Source organism: Cupressus sempervirens, chromosome 1 (genome assembly GCF_028749045.1).
Source record: "Cupressus sempervirens isolate cs-2001-9-10 chromosome 1, ASM2874904v1, whole genome shotgun sequence".
NCBI lineage: Eukaryota > Viridiplantae > Streptophyta > Pinopsida > Cupressales > Cupressaceae > Cupressus > Cupressus sempervirens.
In genome coordinates this window covers 134,826,273-134,842,245 of record NC_143118.1, presented here as the reverse complement: position 1 = coordinate 134,842,245, position 15,973 = coordinate 134,826,273, and the positions used below count along the sequence as shown (strand labels likewise).

General features: G+C 36.0%; 1 protein-coding gene across 7 annotated transcripts in view; it reads left to right on the top strand.

Moving 5' to 3' along the window:
- DEG7 (DegP protease 7) overlaps positions 1-15,973 on the top strand; it is a 249,233-nt gene that overhangs the window by 130,139 nt on the left and 103,121 nt on the right. For all 7 annotated transcript variants that reach the window (XR_016361753.1, XR_016361754.1, XR_016361747.1 and 4 more), the window contains exon 6: positions 10,558-10,683. Coding sequence is in view for 2 of the 7 variants with exons in the window: in XM_089817752.1 (XP_089673878.1) it covers positions 10,558-10,683 (126 nt within the window). In the remaining 5 variants the exon portion in view is untranslated. The remainder of the gene's footprint in view (positions 1-10,557; positions 10,684-15,973) is intronic.

Here is a 15,973-nt window from a genome sequence, read left to right as displayed (position 1 = left end):
ACCACTCATGAATCCTTGGTTGTCAAAAAGAAAGATGCTCTTCAAACGCCTCGTTGTGATCCTCCCTTCATACGCTTGAGTCTGATTGTTTGATTCCAAAGCAAAATTGGCCTCCATCTACGGTTACTTTGCAACTTCCCATGCTGAAAAAAGACCTCGCTTTTCTTAAAATCATGCCCTCGAAAGGCCCTGTAAACTTTGAGAGTTGTTGATTAATGATTGCAGATCCTCTGTCACGCGTGGGGGATAATTTCCTCATGAGTGTCCTTCAAACCGGGGGTTAAAATTCATAATTGAGAGGTACTCCCTCAAAAGGGAGGCATTCGCTCATGAAGCCACTTCAATACACTACATCCTTACTTCAAATTGAGAAACCTAAAGTCTTCGAAAATTTCATGCTGGTTCCCAAAAGAGACATTCACTCCCAAGTTGGCCAACTTATCTGACACCTTGTTTGCCTCCTTGTAAACATGGGATATCCTGGAGTCCTCAAACTCTGTCAGTAGGCACTTTATTTGGCTAATGTGCTTGTCAAGATGCCAAGACTCCATCTTCCCTTTCTTGATTCTATTTATAATAATCTCTGAATCTCCTTCCAAATGCACTTGATGGATACCCAGTTTAACACCTAACACTAGAGCCTCCTTGGCTGCTTCACATACTGCCACATTGCTGGTTCCATCCCTTAATCGTTTAGCCACAAATGCTATGGAGTTACCTTTGTGGTCTCGTGCTATGCATCCACAACCTGATATACCCAGGTTTCCTCGAGCAGCCCCATCAATTTTTTTTTTTTCCATACTTCCTCTGGTGGTTGCCAACAACACTTTTCCTTTCTTTGACGAGGATCAACCCTCAAAGGCTCACTAACAAGTCTGGTGATATCATATATATATGTATGTGTGTGTGAAAATTCATAATGTTAATCACTTCCGAGGTCTCAAAGCAAGAGAGAAGTAATTGTTCTTATTATGATTTTTAATGTATTTGTGTTATAAAAGATTGATCAAGTAGCTCATGACTGTCCAAGGTGTACTCTGTTGCCTACCCGTTAAATCCTTTATCAAGGTAGTTAGAGTCCATGCTTGATGGTTTAACAATAGACTAAAATAGTGCTCCATTCCTTGAATCCTGTTTAGCAATGCTTTCTCCCCTTTGTCTATTGCTGCAACCACAATTGCAACATTTCCACAATAATAACATGCTCCTCCATTTAAATTGAAATATCAAGAACATAATAATTGATAACTGTAAAAACAGCTAACCATCATTAACAATAAATAAGTATAAATGATAAATCTTTTTCATATCAGATAACAGTAAACCATAATTTCCATTTCTCAAGATCATAACGAATCAACTAACAAGTCCTTTTCATATGAAATAAATGGTTAACCATAATTTCAACTTCACAAGATCATAACATTCTAGTTTTAACTAACCAAACAATGGCTATAAGCTTATTTAAAATGGGTCAAAAGTTCGGATGTAACATTTTCCCTGGTATTCTGCTTCTTTTAAAGAAAGAGCTTTAGCCTACTACTTCTTATCGATCCATATGAGTACACCTATACAGAGTTTGAAGACATACCTAGAAGTAGACTCTTGTCACCAGTCTGAGTTTGTAAAGCCAGTCAGCTGAGGATCTTTGCTTCTGGTGTATAAAATGCCAAAGTCTGTTGTTTATTTCACATAACGTGGTACATGCTTTGATGCAACCCAATGTTCTATGCTAGTGGCTGTCATGAAATGAGATCTATAGCTCATAACCCAGATCAGGTCTAATGACTGTAAAATAGATTGTGCTGCCCACTAGTTCTTGAAAGTTGACTCATTCACCATAGGTGACTGTGAATCTGATTTGGCCAATAGTTCTAGCCCTTCCTCCATAGGTGTAGATGAAGGCTTGCAATTAACCATCCTAAACTTATTTACAAACTCCTGGCATTTGTTGATTGAGAAATAAAAATGGTGCCAGGTGTCTGCAAACTTCTACATCGAGACAATAATTCAGAAGTCCCAAATCAGTCATATCAAATGACTGACACAAATTAATTTGATCTGCTTAATCAATTATGCCCCATTATCAGTAATGGTAATTTCATGAACATAGTTGACAATAAAAATGATTGTGATGTGAATATCAGGATTTAACTGTGTGATTTTGAGTCAAACTCGATGATCCATGTTTCATGAGTCATGAAACATGGATCATCGAGTTTGACTCAAAATCACACAGTTAAATCCTGATATTCACATCACAATTTGACTAGCTGTGGAAATCATGTCCTACTTATCAATAAAAATGATGTTATTGCCAGTATGCTTGACTTACGAGTTTGGATCCAAAGGACTCATTGTGAAGACCACATGCAACCAAATAGTTATTAATTTTGATGTAGCAAGCTTTGTGGGCATGCTTGAGGCTAGAGAACCTTGACCAGTTTGCATACTTGGTGCTCTTTGCCTAAACTTTGAAACCGAGAGGTTGCTATGTATAGACTTTTTCCTCCAAATCACCATTGAGGAAGGCACTCTTGGGATTCATTTGAGGGACTTTCTAACCACATCTATGCTGCAATGGCTAGAACCAACCGGATGGTGTTTGTCTATGTCATAGGAGCAAAAATTTCCTCATAGTCTATGCCTTTTTTCCATGGGATGCTCTTAGCCACTAACCAAGTTTTATTTAATAATAGTTTGATCAGCATTGTACTTCTCTTTCTAGACCCCTTTGCAGTCAATGGGTTTCTTCCTTGGACAAAGATTTGATAGAACTGAAGTGTTGTTCTTAAAAAGGTTATGATACTCAACTTCCATACCCTTTTCCCATTCAAGTATCTGTTTTGTCTCTGAATAAGTTGGGGCTTATAGACACACTAAATAAGTCTAGGGCTAAACACTCTAAATGCTGGCCATAAGAGTGAAAATGGTTGTAGTCTTGCTCTTGCGTCTGGATGATCTAACCTGAACAAGTTCATCATCTTAAACATCACCAATAAGCTTTCCCACCACTAAGGCTGGAGAGTAGAGCCATCTTCTAAATCAGGACGAATATGATGATTTGGGCTGCCTGGAATGAATTCATTTGGATGCTCATCTAGGTTATCTTAGAGGGAAATCTGGTGGTACAATGTCATGCCTAGGAGATTCCATCAATTCAAGTTTAGAATCTTCAGAATCCCTGTCTTCAGGTGAAGCAAATGGAGGCCTAACACCCAAATTTCTTTACTTCATAAGCTAATCTTCAGGATCTTGCAATGTCCCCTTTCAGACTAGGATTTAATAGTAAATAATATATAATAAAAAAATATAATTATGATTATAATATAAAGTTAATGATAACTAAATTAAAAATAATAATCTATTATTATTAATTTAATAACATAATATATTACATCAAAGATTTTCTGGAATTTGATTGTGTCGAATTTTTTAGCATCAACGTTTCGGATCACATAGAGTGATCCATCGTCAGGATGAAGAGTGCAAGAGAATAGAGAAATAAAGTGGAAATCATTTCTCTATTCTGTTGCACTCTTCATCTTGATGATGGATCACTGTGTGTGATCCGAAACGTTGATGCTAAAAAATTTGACACAATCAAATTCTAGAAAATCTTTGATGTATTAGTAATGGATTGTGGAAATCAAATGACATTAATATAATATATTATTACCATAATAACCATAATAATATATTTTTGATAATCGGATGTATAGTCAATATATCATTAAGGTGGGAACAGACACATGAATTGCTGCATACAAAGGTTGCCTTTCACCATGAAGATATATAAGATACCAGCAGCAGGCTATACAGGAAAGGATCTTGAGAACTATATATATATATACACACACACACACACACATATACATATACATATACATATATACTTAGAATAAAATGCATTGCATATAGATGGGCAGATCATCATCTGATACCAACTAGAAAACCCCAAACTAGAATCTGCTCCAATTTGAAGTTTATGTCCAAATTCTATCTCTTTGACCAGCAATTGTTTAGCTTTAAATTTTGATGAATTTTGAATGACAAAGTAAAAATAGAATTTGAATGCAAACACTAACTATTATTAATTAATAACTGATAATGAATCTCAGACTTTTAATTTTATTGCAGTGAACTTTATTACTAAAAGCTGAGCAATTCATAACATTCAAACCAAAGTATGGGATACCAGGAGTCTTGCGCTGATTTGGTAATGCTTTTTTAATTGTCTGAACTGATGAATAGAGCGATACAGGAGCTTCCTATGGATTTCAATGACTGCAATGTGTTTTACTTGACTATAATTAATAATTCCAATAACAATTAACAGAAGAATGAGCAAATCGGGTGCAATTTCCTTAGGATGCCAGGTAAGGTCTCCAATTTCTGACAATTTTTCCTTAATGTTTTGGTGATGTGGTCTATGTGTGCCTCATTAACCTTGAATAAACCCTTGACTTGCTCTTATTTATGGTTGGTGATGTGTTTTGTCATTTCTTACAGCTGCAAACCTCTTTAATTTTTTTTATTGGTCCTCATAGGCAAAATGGAGAGGTACGTCCTGCAGTAGAATGGTAAGGCTGCTGTAAAAAGTAATATATCTACTGATAAAGGCTTCTAATTCACCTAAACCTTCTGTCGAGTATCACTCCTTCAACTTTAATTATTGACCCTCAAATGGCTTGAACAAGCTTTCTATTAGACGCCCATGAGCTGGAAATGGTGTAGAATGATTGGGGCTACGTCTAATCACTTGAACAATGGGAATGTTTGTTCCCAATTGTTTGAAACCTGCTGCTCTGCGATTTGCAGACTTCTTTCAAGAATAGATTTGATAAAAATAATCCAAAGAATGATCCAAACGATGCTCTAAAACTCTTTTATATTCAGACCTAGCCATAATTTTGAATTAGGGTTTCATTTTCTCCTTTATTTTACATTATTACTTAATTAAAAAGTGATTATAATACTTTATTATTATTATTTTATTATAGTATGTGCAGATGCCTAGGTAATGAGTCCACAACCTATTATAATATTTTCCATTATAAAGTAATTTTAATATTACTTTAAATTAAACTTAGGAGATATTAAATATTCCTTATGAATCCATAAATGGGAATCTGGACTCATAAATTCAACGTCTTCTGAAGTAGCATGATCTTTGGTGATAACTGAACCCCTGCAGGCTAACTGATAGTTCCTCGTAGAAAATAGGAACTTACTCTAAAAAGTAGGAAGAACACCCAAAACACCTTAAACTGATGAAGTGGTTGCTGTACTGCCTTGTGGTCCCTCAGAAGGTCATCCAGTTGACTGCCAATTCTCTATTAAACGTAGGAGACTTCCCTAAAAAACAGGATCTGGGATCAAAATGTCTCACCAAGGCCCTGCAAATCTCTAAGATCAACAAAATGAGTTCCCTAACCATGTTGCTGACCTATAAGAACTCAAGTGATAGGCCAACCTTCCGCTCATCTTCCTATCACCTAGAAAGGGGACATGACAATTAATGCATTATAACCATCTTTAATTATAGTGATTTTTTTTGATATATCAGAATTCGTTATAGAACCGAAAATTGAAACCATGACGCATGCCAAGAAGACTTAAAAAAAATATAAGCCTTTATCCCAACAAGACCAACATAGAGAAACTATGCAAACCTAAGCAACCCATTAAAACAATGGAAAAAGAAACCTGACATTTGAGTTCCTTTGACTGAAAAAAGAGCACATCCATAACTTTGAGACTCTTTGCTTTCTAGGCAAGGCTATACACATGGTCAAGTGATACCTTGATGCTGGCATTCCATACAATGAACTAGAATTTTGAGCCATTTTGTATTAAGTTAAAAGAAAAAACATTGCAAATTAACAACACTTTGTTTTTTTTTTATTGAAATTATAACCTGTTATTAAGAATATAAAGTGCAACAAAATATTCAAAACTTGCTAAAAACTAAAAAGTCAAAAATATAAGTTTTGTTTTTAAAAGATATTATTGAGAGCTTGAAAATAAAGGAAGATTTACCCATCTTTTATGGGTAAATCTATTCCTATCATTTTGATTTAGGTCTTGCTCTGTTATAGTGTTGACCTTTGGAAAAACTGAAGCAACCATTGAAACCCAAAAATGGTAGCAGGGTGGAAAAATGCTTTCTTCGTGTTTTTGTGTTTGTCAAATGAGTTGCATATAAAAACATATCCTCACTTTATGGGGAATGCATGCATTGGGGGTGCCAGACATTAAAACATATTTTTAGATATCCATATTGTTCAACAAAGGCCAAGACTGTAATGGGCACCCTGGAAATGCCCAAAACTGAACCAACTGCTGATAGTGATTTTAATGTTAATTACTCCAGCATTACAGCATGATATTCTAGTATTGACTTCCCATTTTGCTGCTACAGTAATATGATTAGTGCTGTGCTATAGTGCTGCTACAGTAAAAACTGCCTTCAATCAGTCCAAGACCCTCATAAAATCATCCCTTCACAATGGCATAAGTATCGGACAAGAAGCGGGAATGATATGAGGAAACACCCAATCCGCCTGTAGCTGGAAATGCACCCAATCTGCCTGTTAATGAAGCTGATAGCAATGAATTCCAAAGGCCAAACCCCAAGGGAATGATGTCTAGAATGTTACAAGAGAGGATAGATGTCCTCTAATGCCCAAAATAGATCTGTAACTCACACATCTATTTTCTTCTCATTTCCAACCTCGCCTAACAATAGCCACAAGCTCTCCTTTTATTCCTACTTCGTAGGGTTGACCACTTTTCACAAGCAATGTGGGATAAATAAAATAAAATAAAATTAAAGAAAAAGGCCAACGGTCACACAACTGGACAACTGTTAAAGTGGGGACATTACAGTTCGCCCCCCTTGAAATTGTTTGTCCTCAAGCAATACAGCAACACAATGAACTCCAACCTCCACTTGGATTCCAAATGAAGTACTATGTGACATCCCTATGGTGAAATCTGCTCCTTATAGAAGAAGGTACTAAGTCACAAGCCTTTTTAGTGGCCTCCTCTAACGTAGTTGGGTCATGCCCCTTGACCCAACCCCTCAAAGGATCTGAGAGTCCATCCATAAATAACACTACTAACCTCCTCTCTGAAATATTTGTGACCAACACAGCTAACCTCAAAAATTCACAAATATACGTCTCAATTGATCTCCACTGCTTGAGTTGTGCCAGTTCCTTAAATTGTAACTCGGGATCTTTGGTATCAAATCTCTCTACGAGTATCTCAGTGAACTTGTAATATGTGATCTAATTATGTCCGGGGTTACCATGCCATGGTGCTACCACTCATGCGCTGGACCATCCAAATGAATAGCCGCATACTTGATAGCCTCTTCCTCAGGCGTAGGGTTCAGCTGGAAGTATGTATTTTCCTTTTGCACTCAAGCTCGTGCAGTCATCTTCCTTGAAGCATCATAATAAGGTGAAGAGAGTTTCCCGACTTTCTTTCTCAACTGAAAGTTTTTATTTCTCCCTCCTGATCTGGGCATGTGTCTCATCCTCAAGTCCATATAATCTTTGAGGGAAATATCTGCTTGAAACTTTGGTCTACTAGCCTCCCGGTCCCTCCTGAATTAATCTTGTAACTCGATAATCTGCGGTTCATTTACTGGTTGACCCGAACCTCTGGGTGGGAAGCTAGGTAGAAGAGGTCTCGAGCTTGCTGTTCAAGTTGGGTGTGCAACATATCTAGAGTTATCAGCCTCATTCTCATTGTTGCCATGTCCATTATTACCATTAATGTTATTCTCAGGACAGTTGTTGTTGCTTCGACCTCCATTATTGTTGCCCCTATTGTTATCGTTTCCCCCATTGTTATTGTTTCCATTGTTGGCATCACCTGCAATGATATTGATGCCCATTTGTCTAGCCACAAGATGCAACATCATATCCATTCACCTATTCTGCTCCTTTTGCATATGTTGCCCCTTCTCTAATGTACCCAGAAACCGTCTGAACATTACCTCCACCTGATCTAGACCGGTATTCCTGCCTCCACCTAATCCTGTATTCCTGTCATCTCGGTCACCCATACTGTTGTCTTGTTCAAAGAATATCTCCTTTATGTCTGTATGACTGGATTGTATGTCCCTCTGCACGGATGAACTAGACCGTTTGCTTTGCAAGTCTGAACTCCTACTTTGTCTTGCTTTGGTATTGCGGAAATTATAAAGTCCCTATCGCATGCTCAAACATAAATGTTTAGCCTTTTTAATTTCTGCTTTTAGTGTTTTGACATTTTGTCAAACATTTTTCCTTCTATCCGGCTGTTCCAAATTCCTTATAAAACCTCCATAGGATGGTAGGACTTATAGCTCTGATACCATTGTAATGGGCACCTTGGAAATGCCCAAAACTAAACCAACTGCTGATAGTGATTTTAATGTTAATTATTCAAGCATTATAGCATGATATTCCAGTATTGACTTCCCATTTTTCTGCTATAGTAATATGATTAGTGTCACACTACAGTAAAAACTGGCTTCAATCAGTCCAAAACCCTCATAAAATCATCCCTTCACAATGACATAAGTATCAGACAAGAAGTGAGAATGATATGAGCAAACACCGAATCTGCCTGTAGCTGGAAATGCACCCAATCTGCCTGTTAATGAAGCTGATAGAAATGAATTCCAAAGGCCAAACCCCAAGGCAATGGCGTCTAGAATGTTACAAGAGAGGATAGATGTCCTCTAATGCCCAAAACAGATCTGTAACTCACACACCTATTTTCTTCTCATATCCAACCTTCCTAACAATAGCCACAAGCTCTCCTTTTATTCCTACTTCACAGGGTCGACCACTTTTCACAAGCAATGTGGGATAAATAAAATAAACTAAAATAAAAGAAAATGCTAACGATCACACAATTGGACAACTACTAAAAGTGGGGACATTACAAAGACTGATTTAAAATACTGCTAATGATTTTTCAATTTTGGGCCATTTTTCCTTAGCATTAACTGTAACTTTTCAATAACTTCAGTTTGTACGTGGTTGATGCCAAATCTGACACATTCTTAGAGCCAATAGAAGAGTTTGGGTTGTGGCTTCATTATTTGTTCCATTGTCCAAGATCTTAAGATGCAATGCTATTTACAACCATTAGGAGGAGGTGACCAGCTACACCCCTGTCTAGGATCTGATTGTGAATGATCTCAACCAGACCCATGAATGGGGTTTTATGAAAACAAATTATTTCAATTGTCTGACATTTTATTTTGTGTACTAGAGTATATATGTTTTCAAATAACTCAATTTTACTTGAACTATTGTTTACTACATTTTTCAAAAATATTCATGAAAACACAACAAATTATTATGTCCAGAAGAATATCTTATAGTGGCAGAAAAGGGGAGAAATATTGAATGTTAAAATAAATTAACTCATTTATGTTTGATTTAATTTTAATTTTGTTATATTGGTTTCTGGTTATAAATTTTATTTGTTGCTTGCGAATACTCAAAAAGGTCAGTAATAAAAAAAATACTTTTTATTTGTTGCTTGAGGCTGCTCAAAAGTTAATAAGATAAAAAAAATATATAAATAAAATAAAAAAACTTGACAATCTACCAAAACCATAACAATTAGAAAAATTAGGGGAACAAGTACCTTGAGAATGATATCTAGTGACATCATTTATATAGATTAATCGATAAGATAGATATGTTAATCTACTTCATATGTTGATTTATTGAATGCATATCTTTTTTTTTTATTAAATAATAAATATATTGAGAAAAAGTGAACAATTAGAGAGAATACATCTTCAGAAAAAGGGAATTGAAAATGTGAAGACTATAATCTAAAGATTTTATAGTACAATGAAAACAAATAAATGATTAATCTTTTATTCGAGTAGCTATTTTACATTTCTATATAATTAGATATAAATTTTATATTACTTAAGAACTATTTAATTTACTAATTATGCACACAGACACAAATTTTATATCTCTTATTTAAGAATTATTATATTTTATCAACATTATTAACTTTACTTTTTTTACTGAAGAATTTTTTTCTGATAGATGATTTTTTTTTCTTTTTTTTTTCAGCAAGCTAATATGTATTTTATTTTATATTTAACTTTTGATACAACTCTTGGAAAGACATTGGTCATTATCTTGATAACTCTATTGTTAATAACAATGAAATATTTTTTCCTTGCTGGAAGGATGCTATATGAGTGTTTTTTTTAGTCTCGTGATGATGTGAACATGAACATCTGTGTCACATTGATGTGCAATCTTATATGAGGGGCCATTTAGAGACATGAATAGAAGGAACATTAAACAGTGTTTATGGTGTACCATATTTTTTAGAAGGAAACCAATCTATGCAAGTAGTGTGATAAGTAATAGAAAACAGGTTTTCTTAGTTTTGAAAGAACTTTATTTCTATTCTCTGTTAGTTTTTTTGGAGTTAGTCCCCAATTTTGTTACATTTTATGCAAATGAAATTGCTTTATGACATTTCTACGGTTACCTCATGTTTGTACTTCTGCAGGCAGCTTCTGGGACGAAAGGAGGTTCTAGTGGATCACCAGTAATTGATTGTCAGGGACAAGCCATTGCTCTAAATGCTGGAAGCAAATCATCAAGTTCATCTGCATTTTTCCTTCCACTGGAAAGAGTAAGATGTTTGAAAACTTTGAATTGGCCTCTTCAATGCAAGGACTAGATTGGATGGGGATGATATTCTTTTCCATCAGGCTTAAAGAAGAGCCGTTGACTGCCTACTAGGGTATATTATAAATTATATAGATTGAGGTTTTTTTAAATGTGCTCAAGTTTACTTGTTTCAGAAGCCTACTCCATGGTCCTCCCTAAGTGGATATAATGATCTTTGAGACAAGGTTTTTATTCCACATGACAATAGAGTGGCTTTGTTCAGTTTCTCTGGTTTCTGAGAATGAATTAGCTTCCTCTGTTTGCTGAAAAAATCACCTTTTTATTATAATGTAGCTCTGTTATACTACTGTACTGGTTCTAGTCCTGTTTCAGTAATATGATAACTAAATTTTTTAAAGCCATATTTTCTATTCACAGAGAAACAACTTGAACTTCAGTACATGTGAAGTGCACCACATGGGGCATGCAATATAGGGTATTATCAAGGGAGAAGTAGATTTAGTTATCTAATGACTTCCCGTAAGGATATAATCACAACCTCTACAAAACCAATTGCAAGAACTTCACTCCACTGGTTTTTGTGTTTTATATTACTTCGTACATCATATCTACTGGCTTATTTGTTCACTGTTGGGTAATGGTATTGTTAAGATTTCAAAAAATAGGGAACACAAACTTTGAGAAAATAACTCTGCAACTTCTAGAAAGCAAACTGCCTAAAATTTAGGAAAGTAATATTTGTTCTGTTAGTTATGTCTAAATACAAGCTCGGCAACAATTAAGTATTTTCTTTGTCTCCAGTCTAGCTGTGGGTTCTGGTTTCAATTTGATCGGTATATGACTGTCATATTATTATATTTTGATCATTTTGCAATATTGTATAGTAATATACAAGCATGGTACATATAGTACAAGGTATATTATTTATAGCTACTCAATTTTGATTGAGTTCATGTCTAAATTTCTTGTGTAAGATGCTTTAATCTTTCTTTGTTTCATTTACCCAAGATATCATGCATGCCATAATTTCTTCAATTTTTTTCCCTAGGTTTCTTAAATTTCCTATCATATTGTGGACTATTTGTAAGCTTTATTCTTAATATTTTGATCATGCTAGGCTTTCTGGCATCTCTTTTCTTGTGTATGGTAATATGCAACCAACAAACTCCTTTCATGAACTTCTTAAAACTCTAGCAGTCTTGCCTTAATAGATTCATTATCACTCAAACTCAATCCACATTGCAATCTGAAATTCAGAATCTCATATTGTATGGATAGGACAACATCTGGTCCATATACCATATAAAGAGGACAGAATATATTGCATGTTGTGATGTAGGCCCACACCACTATTATTTTATTATCACATCTTGTTGTGTATTCATTTCACAAAATCTTATTGAATGCCTCATCTTTCCATTTGCTTGAAAGTTGGTACAAATATTATTGTTTGATATCATAAAATTGTTTAACAGCTCCACAATTATTTTCTTGATAATTGATGTTGGTGAAACAGCCCTATTCCTATTGAAGTTCAATATGATTCTTTATGTACCTTGCAATTATAGTGTTTACAAATACATTGTATGCCCATATACAATCAGGTTTCTTATTTTAATTGCAAATTACACGAGAATCATTGTAATAATTTGTAAACACTATAATTGCAAGTATTAAACTAATGATTTGCAATTATAGTGTTTACAAATTATTACAATGATTCTCATGTAATTTGCAATTAAAATAAGAAACCTGATTGTATATGGGCATACAATGTATGTTCACAGCAGATTAGAGTTTCCCACACCACACTTTGACCATGGAAGTTGGGAATGGCGACGTTACTTGCAGGTTAATTCAGCTACCCCTACATGCCATAAAATACCTGCAGGAATTCAAACTCTGCCCTTGTACATCCAGATGCTCTATAACAGGTGTTCACAGCCCTCTACAAAGCCACGACCTTGCTAGGAAACTGGCAGCCCAGATCAATATATGTCTGCAGACTCAAACACCTAACAGTGGCTATAAATGACCTTCAAAGCAACAACTAACACACACAGAAATGAAGGTAACTTGGCATCTAAACCCTGATCAGACTGCTGCAAAATAATGGACAATTTGGTATACTACAACACCATATTTCCAATCAGAATAAGTAGAAATAATCTCAGTAAATTAGAGCACAATTTACCATGTCTTTCAATGGTTCACATTGCAAACAAGAAGAGGAATCAGTCCTCACAAACCCATGATGAAACCCTCGGCAAAATTTACAAGATGAAAATAAAGCAAAGTCATAGAATGGGTCTATCATCTTCAAGAGGCCTTTTTATAATTATAAAATGATCTTGGCTTCTTGCACTTTTCATTAAAGATGCTTCTCCCATGCACTTTCAAATAATAACATTATAATGATAAAGTTATTTTATTAAGATAGTCTTAATAAACAACTTATAATATGAAGCTCCATTAAATTGACTTACAATAATAGAAACTCAATCAAAAGAGACCCTCAAATCTAACTGTCAGCTCACAAGGGTCACAATGATAAATTGACCTCGCTTGGCTATAGGAATTTGCTAAAACGAGGACATCATAGAACTCCCTCCCTAAGTTGCTCTTACCCAAGCAATTGCTGTTTGGGGTGCTAAAAGTATATGCTCGGGCTCCAAAGTGGCATCCTCATCTAGAAGACCCGAACACTTCACCAAAGACTCTTTGATGATCCTGCAGTGCAAGTACCTCTCCATGGTATCCATAACTGCCTTAGGGATTAACTCTAATATCCCCTCATCATCCAATGGGGTTTTGTGGAAGATGGGACAACATGTGTGCCTAACGCCTTCTTGAGGCATGATACATGGAACACATTATGTACTCAGCTGTTCGTAGGAAGATCCAACTCAAGCTACCTCACCTACGTGTCATATCGCTCAAGTGAAAGGAGTGATTAGTCCTCTTCTGATCAACATACTGCTTCTGCTGTTTCTGTTCTCTTTGAATATTTTCCCTAACGTCCTCATGATATCCTAACTATCTTGTAGAAAATTACCTGCATTGGGTACCCTATTGTCATTGCATAGCAAGTCCATGCAACTAGGGGATCATACCCGTGTAAAAGCTCTAAATGGGGACATCTGAATAGACATGTGGTGAGTGGAATTATAAAAATACTCACAAAATATATCCACTTCACCCAAGCTTGCTGCTGAGATTATACATAATTCCGTAGATAGCTTTCTACCCACTTATTAACAATCTTAGTCTGACCATCAGTCTAAGGGTGGTATTTGGTAACCAAAGTCATCTCTATTCCCGCATGATCTAAACAACTCCAACCATAAATGAATAATGAAACAGATAGCACGGTTGTTCGCAATACTCTGGGGTAAACTATGCAGTTTGAACACCTCTTGAAAAAACGACTCTACAATCTGTATAGATGAAAAAGTGGCGGTGATGGGAAATAAGTGGACATATTTGTTGAGGTGATCCACCACCACATCAATGCAACCTCTGCCTTGGGCTTTTGGCAAAGCCCACAATAAAATCCATAGGCAAACATTCCCACTTTGGCTTATGTGGGTGCAGTAACCCTGCTAGATAAGAATGCTCTTTTTTATTGTTGACAAATAAAGCACTCTCTAACTATTGCACATATGACTTCAGGCCCGTCCATGTGAACCTCTCACGAAGCTTTCTATAGGTCTTAAAAAACCCATATGATGTCTAGCCAATGGAGAATCATGAAAGGCCCATAGTATATGCTGTAAGAGTCATTTGCAAGGGTACAACTGTCATCTTGCATGCCACCATCAACAATGCATCTGCCTACTGATCTCCGGCATACTTTGTGATGATAAAGTGTCTCCAATCCTCAACTATCTCAGTAATCATGCATAAGTGGGGTCTCCACGAGAGGGCATCGGCTACTACATTCCAAGTATCCTTAATATAGGATATATCAAAATCATATGAATGTAACCTAGTAACCCACTTCTATTGCCTCTCATTTAGATCCTACGGATAAAGTAAATGCTTCAGGCTATTGTGATCTGTTTTGTTACAAAATTTGCCGCCAACTAGGTACTGCCTGAATTTGGCCAAGGCATGCATAATATCCATCGTCTCCTTGTTGTCAATACTAAATGATCTCTTAGGACTTCTACGCTTCTTGCTCTCAAATGCAATGGGATGACAATCGTGGGAAAGAATTGCTCCAATGCCCTCACGGGAGGCATCATAGTGAACTCAAATGGCGTCGTCAAATCTGACAATGCTAAGATTGAGCATGGCATCATAATCTCCTTGAACATCTTAAAACACTCCTATGCCCGACCCATCCACTCAAAAGCACCCTCACGGGTGAGATCAGTAAGGGGGGTTGTATGTCGAGAGAACCCTGCCACAAATCTGTGGTAGAATGCACACAACCGAATGATATGATATTATAGATTTTAATGACGTCCACGAGGCTAAAGTAGCCTATGGGACCCACATGATCACCCCCCCAAGGTAGGAGTGGAACTAACTAATCTAGCTGGAGAGTTTTGGTTAACTTGTCTCTCTTTCATTGAAGTTTGGTAATCAGAGCTGCTGTTCTCTTTTCTTGGTCCTCCTTGAATAAGTAGTTCAAGTCCTTGTTCTGTAATATCTTTGTATAACCAGATCTAATGTCACTGTATGCTAGGCAATCTTTGACAAAGTGTTGCTTCGTCTCTACTGCTCCCATATCACACAGTAGACATGTTCTATCTACCCACTCTTCCTTTGGAACTTGCCATCTACCAGTTTTGCATCACAGCCGGTGTGAACTAGTTCTGAGTTGCGCTATCAACATTTTTGCTCTCCAATTAATAGGTGCTCTTATATAGTGTAATGTCCCCATTGGTTGCCAACATCAGAATTTCAGGGATTAGCCTAATATTGGATCCTTGTAGGCTAATGAGGATAGTTAGAGGGTTTTCTGAGGATTGATTCATCTCCAACATTTAGTGATTTATGGATTTGGCATTGTTCGATGTTATTTGAACTCCATTTGCCATACTTACTATGTATAGTAAGTCAGGGGTAATAGAGATGGACCTTTTCTATTTTTAGAAAGTGTATTTGGCCACATGGGGAATTATGAGGAGAGATTCCTATTTCAAACAACATGGTAATTAGACAAGTATTTCAAGAGATATTAAAGTTCAAGTGACTTAAGTAATTTATTTAAATATTTTAATGTTATAAAGTTATAAAGTTACTTAAGTGACTAAAAGATGAAATTGGCTTTTAATCCCATA